Source organism: Schistocerca serialis, chromosome 8, assembly GCF_023864345.2.
Source record: "Schistocerca serialis cubense isolate TAMUIC-IGC-003099 chromosome 8, iqSchSeri2.2, whole genome shotgun sequence".
NCBI classification, from domain to species: Eukaryota; Metazoa; Arthropoda; class Insecta; order Orthoptera; family Acrididae; genus Schistocerca; species Schistocerca serialis.
Window position 1 is genome coordinate 296,981,222 of NC_064645.1, and position 13,631 is coordinate 296,994,852.

General features: G+C 42.0%; 1 protein-coding gene and 1 pseudogene across 2 annotated transcripts in view; both read right to left on the reverse strand.

The window, feature by feature from the left end:
• Positions 1-13,631, reverse strand: part of LOC126416451 (putative inorganic phosphate cotransporter) — a 376,726-nt gene that overhangs the window by 207,097 nt on the left and 155,998 nt on the right. Inside the window, exon 1 of one of the 2 annotated variants that reach the window (XM_050084179.1) lies at positions 8,045-8,299. The exons of the other annotated variant lie outside the window; for it this stretch is intronic. Within the exon in view, the coding sequence (XP_049940136.1) occupies positions 8,045-8,078 (34 nt within the window). The 5' untranslated portion in view covers positions 8,079-8,299. Of the gene's footprint in view, positions 1-8,044; positions 8,300-13,631 lie in introns of those variants that run through there. 2 annotated transcript variants of the gene reach the window in all.
• Positions 9,666-9,783, reverse strand: LOC126417226 (5S ribosomal RNA; annotated as a pseudogene).

Genomic DNA, 13,631 nt, shown 5'->3' on the forward strand with positions numbered 1-13,631 from the left:
CTAACGAATAACGTAAATGTGAATGAAGAGTAATCTTTCCATCAGTAGCTTTCCAGGCGTGGGAAAGAAGAGAAATCACTCCCCCCCTCCGCCCCCCCCCCCCCCCCACGCCCGCACTAACGTGCCACCAGTCTTCATGCTTTTTTTTTTTCAAGAAAGTTTCCGTTTTGTTTACTTACTTCTCGATATTCCCCGCACAAGAAACGACCAAACAATGAACCAAATATGAAATCGTTCTAGAGGCGACCATTACACGTATTTTCTCGTATTTTATCACAAATTAAAAGTTGTATATGGCTATGCTGCTGACCCTGGAACTACCTTAAATGCTAGTTTCTCATTTCTGAAATTATTGGAGAAAAAACCTTCCGGTTATTTGGAGATTTCGTTTGTAGTTTACTCGTAAACCTTGAATATCGCGTCGCCCGTTCGAAATGCAGGAGCGGGAAGCTGACACAGAATCACTTGGCATTGGACAACTGTGAAAACCTGAGCTATTCTGACGAAGATCGGGAATTGGTAGTTATATTCGTCCGCCTACATTCTGCCACGAGATTCATACTAAAAGGAGAAACAATCGTCGCAAAACCTAAATATTTGTTCGATTTTTAGAAGTCGGATGAAAAAGAGAGTTACCTATTTCACTATATCATTTTCTGGCCTCTACGAAGATTGTTATTCGGTTATATATGCAGTTGTTTATGATTTACCTTTCGAAAACTAGTGTCCTTAATTCAGACTTTTTCATATTTCTGATACAGTAGTAGCTGCAAAAGGATTTGTATTCCTACTTTCGTCTAGTGGTTTATCATGGGGTATGTAGGTCACACGCGGCCTGCGCGCTAACTTGCGAGACAGAGAGCCGAGCCTGATCCGAATGGAGTCTCCCAGATGAAATCTACACACCGCATTAGTGAACGATACTTAAAACTCAAAATATAAAAAAAACATTTTTTTAGAAAGTAGTATAACGTACCATAGTTCGTAATACTACTGCTGACGTAAGGCACATCGTGAGAAGTAAACAGTTAGGTCCACTGCAACCAGAGAAAATGTCGAGATGCTCAAAGTTGGCCCAACGCACTACCAACAGAATACACCGTTATCAAAAGGCTAACAGCTGTTACTCATAGCTGTTAGAGTATCTTTTTAAATGGAATGCTGAAAATACTTATCCGATGGTACTTGTAATTAGATCCCAATTAAACGATAATGTCTCTCTTAATTCGAACACTATCTACACTTTCTCCTATTATATTTATATTGTAACTCAAGGCCTCAGCTCGTACCCTGTTTAGTGACTGGAAACATCTGCTCTGGACGCACAGTGGTCGTCTTGCGGTGGGTGTTATCATGCTGGTAGGGCAATTTGAACGCCTTCACAATATTGGTATTTGAAATGTACCCTTATCGGTCACGTCCCACAATGAGCTATATGATATTACTTCAATAAGGAGCTATAGTACGTTAAATAAAAGGTTGCTAGCGCTAAGTGTTTTCTTTGATTTAACGAAGGCTTTTGACTGTGTTGACCACAAAATATTACTGCAGAAGTTGGACCATTATGGAGTAAGGGGAGTAGCTTACAATTGGTTCGCCTCTTACTTTAAGAACAGAAAGCAGAAGGTAATTCTCCGCAATATTGAGAGTGGTAGTGATGTTCAGTCCCAATGGGGCACTGTTAAGTGGGGCGTTCCCCAAGGGTCGGTGCTGGGGCCACTGCTGTTTCTTATTTATATAAATGATATGCCTTCTAGTATTTCAGGTGATTCAAAAATATTTCTGTTTGCTGATGACACCAGCTTGGTAGTGAAGGATCTTGTGTGTAATATTGAAACAGTATCAAATAATGTAGTTCATGAAATAAGTTCATGGCTTGTGGAAAATAATTTGACGCTAAATCACAGTAAGACTCAGTTTTTACAGTTTTTAACTCACAATTCAACAAGAACCGATACTTTGATCAGACAGAATGGGCATATTATAAGCGAGACGGAACAGTTCAAGTTCCTAGGCGTTCGGATAGATAGTAAGCTGTTGTGGAAAGCCCATGTTCAGGATCTTGTTCAGAAACCAAATGTTGCCTTATTTACCATTAGAACAGTATCTGAAATAAGTGACAGTTCAACACGAAAAGTAGTCTACTTCGCATATTTTCATACGCTTATGTCATATGGTATTATTTTTTGGGGTAGTTCCTGATTCAAAAAGGGTATTTTTGGCTCAAAAACGGGCTGTTCGAGCTATGTGTGGTGTAAGTTCGAGAACCTCTTGTCGACCCCTATTCAATAATCTAGGAATTCTGACATTGCCCTCACAGTATATATTTTCTTTAATGTCGTTTGTTGTTAGCAATATTAGCTTATTCCCAAGAGTTAGCAGCTTTCACTCAGTTAATAATAGACAGAAATCAAATCTGCACGTGGAATGCACTTCCTTGACTCTTGTGCAGAAAGAAGTGCAGTATTCTGCTGCATTCATTTTCAATAAGCTACCACAAGAACTCAAAAATCTTAGCAGTAGCCCAAACACTTTTAAGTCTAAACTGAAGAGTTTCCTCATGGCTCACTCCTTCTATTCTGTCGAGGAGCTCCTGGAAGAGCTGAAAAATTAAGTAAATTCCAGTGTTACACTGTTGATTTTCTTTATTTAAACTTATGAATTGCCACCTGAATATGTTACTTATATTTCATTTTATCTGTTTCTACTATCGTGTTATAATTTCATGTATTGACTCGTTCCATGACCATGGAGACTTCTCCTTAATTTGGTCCCACGGAACAACAAATAAATAAATAAATTAATTAAATAAAACATATCTTTATTTAAATTTTTTAACCACTTTTTCATATCTTGGGTTTTCACCGATGTGAGTCCCCTGACTGATAACCCATTCTCTCTACTTTTTTACAGATCTGAAATGGTTGTTCAGCAACTGAATCGGTTATGTAACTGCTTGTTTGTATTGCGAACAAGAGGAAACTTAAAGTAACCCACGATTTTTTTTCTAAAATGAAAGACTGCACTTACTTCCAGGAAGAAACACAAGAATTCAACTTCATAGAGTTCGCGAAATCAGATGACTCGGTTAATTATAAATTGGTGCAGTACTACACACTACATAGTAGTCACACCCATTAGTTCAACCAGACTTAAACGCACAATGAAGTAACGGAACACTAGCACACAGCAATCCAAAATTTGGAGATTTATCGCGCCAGAACAGTGATGCGGTCTTGATATTTTTGCGTAGGCTGTAACTAATAGATTACATGTGCACTCCACGTGTATTACCGTGCAAAGCTGAGACATTTCGCAGTTATTTCTGCTTAAAGCACAAGATATTGCGATTAACGACATGGCTGTCGGCCATATTGGATGAAATTAATCTCATCGTCGAGGCGATAGCAAGAAAGAAATGCTGTTCCGTGGGATCTGTTTTTAAACATGTAAATGTCTTAGAACTGTTGTCGCACAATGGTTATCACTAAACACAATGTCTCCATGATGGACGAGGTATGACGTGCAGAGTATTGGCGCACACACTGAAATAGCAGCCAGGTAAAAGACTACTTCCTACGTTTACGTTATTCTTCGGGAATACAGGGCCTCCATGTACTTAACAGGTACAATCAAATCTGTCATTTTAATCCAAATGATTACCCATTTCCTTGATAATGGGGAGCGACGCTTGTTCTTGACCTGTGTTGTCTTTATTGCCTCAATCGATAATGTCGTTATCAGCTGCAGGTGTTTGTAAGCCTTACGAAGTGATTAATCTAATCAGTGCCGCGATAGTATAAAGCAGTAATTTCTGTAAATGTGAAGCAAGTGAGTATTTCAGAATTTTTCCTACTTTACATATTTCCCAGAAGTGACACACAGATTAGATTTCACGTTAATAGAGCTACTAGAGAAAATTGCGAACCGTTTAAAAAAACACCTAAAAATTTTCGAAAGTCAACAGAGAAATAGAGAATCGCGTAGAGGCAATAAGCTCCAATGACCATGTTTACGAACGGAGGTAGTTAGTTGTGATGATCAATGTGAGTTATCTCTGTATATTTAACAGTAATGTAACGGTGTAGATTCTAGAAAAATGTAAAACTAATAACTGCGTTTGGCTATGCAATTTATCACTCTCAACAGGGACTAATCAATTTATAGCACCGAAGCACGATAATATAAAGTAGAGCAAATTTGTTGCGTTTTTAGATTTGGTCTTTGATAATTGCTGTTAAAGGTACAGTTTATCTATATACTAAATAAGCAATGTGAATTGTAGGATTCGATTCAATGGCGGAATACTGGGAAACAGCAATTTATTTTCAGAGTGGAATAGTGGGGGATATCGAACATATACTACTTCACGAAACTATTAAAGTTGTTAAGGGTCTTGTTTTTATAGCTTCAACTCTGTAATTACGCTACTACAATTCTCAACAAAATTGATCATCTCAGAGTTAATGGGTGAGAACTGAGAGTGATGCTGGAAATTTGTATACTTACCGCTTTGAAAATTGATACAGTTTGAGTCCATATAGATCTGAGTACATTTCTTCCCTAACTCAAACCATTTCTGCACCTAGTTTTTCTAGAGGTCCGCCATTTCCTGTCTTCCGGTAGAGCTCAAGAACTTATCTACAGTAAACGGCTCACCCGCTGCCACTGAGAAGAACGATTTTGAAAAAACTTGGCACAGCACAAGAACTCAGTCCAAGGTCGAACTGCAGTCGCGCACCAATTCCCACGACGAACAGCTCCTTAGCAATACGCGCAGTCTTGGGTCTTTTGCGTCGGCTTAGTAAACCCACCATATCTAAGCGACCACCTTACAAAATCCTAAAAAAACCTATTTTTGAGGCGCAGTATACGGATACTAGTAACCGTAACTTGCCCCTCCCCTCCCCTTTTATTTCAATTATGGAACTCCCACGTACAAAACATCGGTTTCACACAAGTTTCACAATAAGTAGCGCGTAGTGATATAGTTTTGCCGGTACATTCAGTGCTATATGTCTGCAAAATCTATTGACAATAAAGCTAGTACTAAAGAAATAATAAATTAAAACGCCATGCCTGATGCTGCAGTTATCCCGCATGAACAGCGAAAATATAGTAAGTGATAAACTTTTTTATTTTCATTTTCTGTGGGAGACGTAACCGATAAAAAGTATTTAAAAGGATTGAAACTATGTATAAAGTTGGCAGAAATCGCTAAGTCCTCTCATTCTCAAATGCTGGGCGATTAAGAGTCTGGGTAATTTGCACGCAGTGACTCGTGCTGCCTGAAGATATAATCACACTTTCTGGCTGTAATATTTGTTTGACTGTGTTAAACCTATAAAAAAGTTAATACCTGTTACTGAGTAGACCACTAAAGAAATTTAAAGTTCTGAAATTCTGTCAACAATTATACAAAATGCTGAAAATCAAATTTTGGTTGCCCCTGGAACTGGGACCGTTACCCAGGTTAGTCGTTTAGTAATATAGGTTCAACAGCCCCCTACCCAGTGCTTTAGAATCTACATCTACATCTACATCCATACTCCGCAAGCCACCTGACGGTGTCTGGCGGAGGGTACCTTGAGTACCTCTATCGGTTCTCCCTTCTATTCCAGTCTCGTATTCTTCGTGGAAAGAAGGATTGTCGGTATGCTTCTGTGTGGGCAATTAACAAGAAAATTAGCCGAATAGCTTGCTCAGAGACCTATAAACTACAATCAGCGACGCGGTCTATCAGTGGACGGGATGGTAAGAAACTATGTTTACATATATACTCCGAATGTTATTGTGGAGTTAATGGCGAAAGATAGGTACATTGTACCAGTATTACCGACATACTGACCTATTTTATCTGCGTGCTGAGCAAGGGAAGAATGACTGTCTGTATGCATCCGTACGTAATCTCATCTGTCTTATGATGCCCACGCGAAACAGACAATGGTGGCAGCATAATGTTCTTCGAATACAGCAGGTTATCCAAATTTACAGGACAAGTAGCACAAATTTAAGGGTTGTCGAATTAAGTAAATAGCTAGGGTTGCAGTTACGAACGACTTAAACTGCAAAGGTCAATCAGAGACAGCTTTTTATGGGCAGAACACTTAGAAGCTGCAAGCAATCCACTACAGAGACTGACCACACTACGCTTGTTCCTCCTCTTCTGGAGTATCCCAGACGGTATTGAGGACATCGAAAAAGTTCAAAGAAGTACAGCTCGTTCCGTATTATCGCGAAAGAGGGAAGAGTGCGTCATTGATACGATAAGAACGTTAGGGTGGCAGACATTAAAACAAAAGAGTTTCTCGTTGTGGTGAGATCTTTTCTCGAAACATTAATCAGTAACTTTTCTCCTCCGAAAGTCAAAATATTTTGTTGGCTCCCACCTACACTGGGAGAAACCAGCAACGTTACGAAATAAGAGAAATCAGGTATCGCAAGGAAGCAAGGAAGATTTAGTTGTTCATTTTTTCCACTTGCTTTTCGATGGTTGAACACTTCAGAAATAGTTTGAAAATGGTTCCGTGCACCTTCCGCCATACACTGAAATATGAATGGCAGAATAATCATGTAGGTGCGGATATAGATGGACCCAACAGGATTTCGGGAGAAATACAACGTCTTTCTTGCAAAATTCCCTTTTAAGATCCCCAAGTATTTCTCTTATACCTTGGTATTGGCTATACCGCGACGAAGAAGAATCAAAAAGGAAATTGAGGAAGTTAGATGACGATCAGTTTAGCTTTAGGAAAGATTGCATCAAGAACACAGTTCCGAGGTTGAGCTTGATAATGTAAGCGTGACTTAAGAAACGTCGAGACATGTTCATAGAATTTTGCGATATGGAAAAAGCGTTCGACAACGTAAGATGTTGCAAGACGCTCGAAATTCAGAGAAAAATAGAACCATTGGGAAGATGAACAGTGTACAATATGTATAGGAGCCAAGAGAGAGCAATAAGAATGGTAGACCAAGAACGAAATGCTCTCATTAAAAATGGTGTAAGACAAGGATGAAGTCTTAAGCCCCTGCTGTCAATCTATACATCGAAGAAGCAATGACAAATATTTAAAAAAATGGGACACATGTGGGATTAAAATTCGGGTGAAAGGATATCAACGATAAATTCGCTATCCTCAGTAAAAGTGAGAAGCAATTGTATGACTTACTGAATGGAATGAACAGTCTAATCAGCACACGCTATGGACCGAGAATAAATCAAAGAAAGACGAAAGTAGTGAGTAGCGGAAATGGAATTAATGATAAACTTAAGATCAGAATTGGGACCACGAAGACGTACTGAAGGAATTCTGTCAGCTTGGAAGCAAAATACCAATAAGAGAGGACACAAACAGGACAAAAAAAGGGCAGGGTAGCACAAGCGAAGGGGGCATTCCTGGTGAAAAGAATTCTAATAATATCAAACATCGGTTATGACTTGAAGAAAAAATTTCTTCCATTGTACAGAAGTGAATAATGGTTGTGAGAAAACCTGAAAAGAAGATAATCGAAGCGTTTGAAATGTGATGCTAAAGAAAGATGTTGAAAATTAGGTGAACTGATTAGAAGTGAGAAGGTTCTCCGAGATTCGACGAGGAGAGGAATATGTCGAGTGCATTGACGATAACAAGGGAAAGGACGAAAGGATATGTGCTAAGACATAAATGCACAACTTACATCATTGTTGAGGGCGCTGTGTAGGGTAAAAACTGTCGGGGAAGAGGTTGGGGTACATCCTGCAAATAGTTGGGTGCAAATGCTACACTGATATGAAGAAGAAGGCACAAGAGTGGAATTCGAGGCGGACCGCGTCAAACTAGTCTGAAGAATGATAACTAAAAAAAAATTTCTTCCTATTAAGATCGTAGCAAGGCGTCTTTGAATTCGTTGGTAGCTGGTTGTCATGCCCACTTGATAGGGACTGTTAACACTAGAGCATCATTTGCACGTATTGTGTATGTTCACGAAAGGCGCCTATGATATGGTCAGTTGTGAGCGATCCAGCACTTCCTCCACCACGCTGGACATCAGGTCTACTCACATCTGGCGAGGACGGCTCTCCATCCAGTCAGCATGTTGGGGGCGAGACGTCGTCAGTCCGTTCCACAGTTCCTGAAGATGTTTGGCTGATGATGTGAGTGGTGTGTGTGGTCGTGCACCGAGTCCCGGTACGTAGCCAGTGGTGTGGCAGGACAGCAGAGGGAGGCAGAATCGGAACGGTGTAGTCTGGTCGCTCGGTTGACTCCGCCGCTACCGCAACCGCTGCCGCTGCCGCCGCCACCTGCGCACGCCGACACTCCAGACACGGGAGGCGGCGCCGCGCCGTCCGCCGCCTTTATATGCAGCCAGTCTGGAGTGGGGGCCCGGCCCGCTAGCGCGGAGGCGCGGCCTTCACGTGGTGCGCTCTGCAGATAGTGCGGGGCAGGTATTCAGCACACCTTGGCGCCACACAACATTGGCCCCAATCAACGTACCATGTCTTCAGCACATTCCCAACATACACTGTCTGATCAGAAGTATCCGGACACTTATTAGTGGGCATTATGATAGTCGATATTCACCCTTCACCTTTAGGACAGCTACAACCCTGCTAGGGACAATTTCACGAAGGTGTCTGCATATCTGTGGAGGCGTGGCAGTCCAGTCTTCCTCAAGGGTCGAAACCTGAGAATGTTGTGATGTTGGACACTGGGGTCTTTAGGAAGTCAACATTGTAACTCAATCCAATTAAGTTCAATTGCGTTCTGGTTAGGACTGTGGGCAGGCTCGCCCATATCAGGAATGTTATTGTCGACAGACCATTGTCTCATAAACTCTGCTTTATGACAGTGTCCATTGTCATGCTGATAAAAACAGTGTTGTTGTTGTGGTCATCAGTCCACATACTGGTTCTGATGCAACTCTCCATGCTGCTCTATCCTGTGCAAGCTTCTTCATCTCCCAGTATTTACCCTTCATTTTTAGGATGGCTAGAACCCTGTTAGGGACAATTTCACGATCTGCATATCTGTGGAGGAGTGGCAGTCCAGTCTTCCTCAAGAGTCGAGACCTGAGAATGTTGTGATGTTGGACACTGGGGACTTTAAGAAGTCGACGTTGTAACTAAATCCCCTTAAGTTCAATTGCGTTCCGGTTGGGACTGTGGGCAGTGGCATCCTTCTGAATCTGGTTAGTGTATTCATCTCTCGGTCTCCCTCTACGATTTTTACGCTCCACGCTTCCCTCCAGTACTAAACTGGTGACCCCTTGATGCCTCAGAACGTGTCCTACCAACCGATCCCTTGTCTCAGTCAGGTTGTGCCACGAAGTCCTCTTCTCCCCAATTCTGTTCAGTACCTTCTCAATAGTTACGTGACCTACCCATCTAATGTTCAACATTCTTCTGCAGCACCACATTTCGAAAGCTCTATTCTCTTCCTGTCTAAACTATTTATCGTGCAAGTTTCACTTCCATACATGGCTACTAAGACTAAACTCCTCCTGAACAGGCCATGAAGGCCCAACGGTACCGACCAGCCGCCGTGTCATCCTCAGCCCACAGGCGTCACTGGATGCGGATATGGAGGAGCATGTGGTCAGCACACAGTTCCCCCGGCCGGAGCCGCTACTTCTCAATCAAGTAGCTTCTGAGTTTGCCTCACAAGGGCTGAGTGCACCTCGCTTGCCAACAGCGCTCGGCAGACCGGATGGTCACCCAGCCAAGTGCTAGCCCAGCCCGACAGCGCTTAACTTCGGCGATCTAACGGGAACCGGTGCTACCACTGCGGCAAGGCCGTTGGCATACATGGCTACACTCCATATAAATACTTTGAGAAAAGGCTTCCTGACACATATCTATACTCGAAGCTAACAAATTTTTCTTCAGAAACGCTTTCCTTGCCATAGCCAGTCTACATTTTATATCCTCTCTGCTTCGACCATCATCAGTTATTTTGCCCCCCAAATAGCAAAACTCATTTACTACTGTAAGTGTGTCATTTCCTAATCTCATTCCCTCAGCATCACCAGATTTAATTCGACTACATTCCATTATCCTCCAAACAAGAATCGTCTCCGAACTGATCTACTGAACGCAGTGAACAATGCTGTAAGATGTGTTCGTATCTTTTTGCATTTCGTGTTTTCTCAAGCACAATAAAGGGACCACATCATAAACACAGCAAACAGACCATAACATAAAGTGACCACTCTACACCTCACTGTTGGCATTCTACATGATGGCGGTTAACGTTCTGCAGACATTCGAGAAACTCAAAACCATCCATCGGATTGCCACAGGATATGTGATTCATCACTCAACATCAGTCGTGTCTGGTCACCCACTTCCAGTGGTGGCGTTCTTTACACCACTTCAATTTCCACTGGAAATGGAAATGAGTGTTTGGCGTCATTGGCCGGGTGTTCCCATGCGGGCCTTGGTGCAGGTCTTATTACAGTCGACGCCACATCGGGTGACCTGCACGCCGGATGGGGATAAAATGATGATGGAGACAGCACAACACCCAGTCCCTGAGCGGAGAAAATCCCCGACCCAGCCGGGAATCGATCCCGGGCCCGTAGGAAAGGAATTCGTCACGCTGACCAGTCAGCTATCGGGGCGGACTCAAGTTCCACTTGGCATTGACTACAGAAATGCTTATGAGAAGCTGTACCCCATTCTTTTTAACTCCGTACACACAGTAATTGAGCCAGCTGGACTACTGGAGCAGTTTGGAAGTCTCTGCTCATTCCATCCGCTGATTTCATGCAATTTTTTTGCAACCACCGTCCTCAGTGATCGACGGCCCCAATGAGTCGGTATACGAGCTCTATCTGGTCTTGATCTAGCTGTGGTTTTTCCTTTGGTTTTTCACTTCGCAGTCACATTACCAACAGTCGATTTGGACAGCTTTAGAAGCGTTGAAATGTCCATTATGGGTTTGTTACTCAGGTGGCACCCAATGACTGTTCCACCTTCGAAGTCGCTGAACTCTCGTCATCGATCCATTATACCGACACTGCTTTTCTACTGACAATGTGACACCCCGCCTTCTTTTATATTGACGGGTACACCTCTCGTGACATTCAGTAGTTAATTTCCCACTACACAGGTATGGTGGGACACTTTTGATCGGGTATGTACAAAGTTTAATGTGCATTTAGTCCATTTTACACGAACGAGTTTCTGGTCCACATCCACTAGTCTTTGTAGTTGCGCTGCAAGTACTCGTGTCTGTTTAAGTCGGCTACCACGTCGTGAGTGGCACATTGACGTCAGTGATCAGTTGACAGCACCGTGTCTGTAGTTCTGCAGTATGTTGCAGACTGTGCATGTGCAGGAACAGGGACTGCGGCTCGTCTCCTAACAATGGAATAAAACTTAACATTTATTATCGTCCTAGCATAATATACAGTGGGCCTATATATAGAAACACAGTTACATTCTTTTACAAGAGATTCTTATTAAATGTCTACCTACATATGTGAACCAGCGGAAAATGCTCCTATCGGATCACAGAGATGGCGAATATCTTCGTCTTTAAAAGACTCTGACAGAAAAGCGGTCATTCCGCCTTCCTCACCAAATGTTTTCGCCAGCGAACATATCCGCTCTCTTTTAACGCACAACATTCCGAATCCTTTTACCTAGTCTCTCTCCCTAGGTAAGCCTTCATACTCAACATCTACCTCCCATTGCCACTGTCCATTTATGTATCTCTCCCACTGTCTACTTTCTCTTCTATTGAGTTACAGCAAGTCCCATTGCCACTCTCTGCACCATACCTCAGCTGCTGAAAAATTTTGGAGAATCCAACTTTTCATTGTACTCACATCTTTAAAATTTCGGCCCAAAATGCGCTCTCCCCTCTACCCATGTGTTAGTTTGCCAATCTGAGAGGTTCCAGACTTCCAAGTCTATGTACGGTCCCCAAGTGACCATTCTTATAATACGTACTTTTGGTACCCAAATATCATAGTTTTTCGGGTGTATCTTGATAATGGATAAAGATATTCCAAAACGGAAAAATGGTGCTTCTAGGTGAATGTATAAAAAATGTACAGCTAAAATTTGAGCAGTTTGCTAAAGTTCGTTACTTAGATAATTGCGGCGCACAGAACAAAAAGATTTCTGTGGTTTTCGGCTTAAGTGCGGTAACTTCGAATCTCTGGATCTTAGTAATTCGCCGGCCGTGGTGGCCGAGCGGTTCTAGGCGCTACAGTCTGGAACCGCACGACCGCTACGGTCGCGGGTTCGAATCCTGCCTCGGGCATAGATGTGTGTGACGTCCTTAGGTTAGTTAGGTTTAAGTATTTCTAAGTTCTAGAGGACTGATACCTTAACAGTTAAGTCCCATAGTGCTCAGAGACATCTGAAGCCATTTTTGATCTTGGTTATGGGCGATGATATTGAGAAGAGATTCGAAGTTCCCCGAGAATTTCACCTGAAGAACAAGGTAAAAGTTTCAACGATATGCCATGAATATAAATTGCTGAAGTGACAGCACGTTTCATAATTTTCATAACCAAAAATCACCTTTTTATGGTGTTTTCTCAGGAACCGCAGACAAAAGAAGGTGCTTTTATGAGCCGCCTAATATCCACCTTAGACCACACCTAATGGAAAAGAACCAACCGATTTGCTCAGTTTGCCTGGACTGAAGGAAGTGTGCAATGTTTAAATTTTGACCCTGCACTGTAGGGTAGTTTCAGTACGCCAGTTATTCCGATAGCTACCAAATGGTCGCTAGGTCATGGGCTTTACCAAACACTTGATCCATTACCAATGCGATCAATAGAAACCTAGATATGACCGTCTGAAAAATCTCATTTTAACGCGCGGCATTCTGGAACGTGTTGCTACCGTGCACGGACCAACAAGTAAGCCATTCTCCTTTCCAATTTCACAGTGTATATATCAAAATATTATTTAAAAAACAGCATCATATAACTACAGATTGCAGGTGACATCGCAAATGACTTGGAAGAGCAGTTGAACGGAATGGACAGCGTTTTGAAAGAGGTTATGGGCTGATCATCAGCAGAAGTAAAAAAAGAATAATGGAATTTAGTTGAATTAAAACAGGCGCTTAGGTCATGAGACTCTATTAATAAATGAGTTTTGCTATTTAGGCAGTGAAGTAACTCACGAAGGGCGAAGTAGAGACGATATAAAATGCAGACTGACAATAGCAAGGGAAGCATTTCTGGAAAAAAGAGAGAAAAAATTTGCATCGAATATAAGTGTTAGCAAGACGTTTCTGAAGATATTTTTGTGCACTGTAGCCTTGTATGGAAGTGGGACGTGGACGATAAACAGTAAAGATGAAAAGAACACAGAAGCTTTTGAAACGTGGCGATGCAGAAAAACACTGAAGATTACATGCACGTGTCGAATAACTAATGAGAAGGTACTTCATCGAACAGTAAATAAAAGAAATTTGTGACACAAGTTGACGAAATCATTGATAGATTGTCAGAAAACAACAGGAGGTATCAAGGAAATGGAATGAGGTGGGCATGGCGGTTTCACATACAATTTTATAACTCTGGGGTTCCACACTGTCCTTTCTTCTAATTAATGCATTCCATATCTTCTTTTCCTCACCGATTCTTTGGAGAACCTCCTCATTTCCCATCCAATCAGCCTA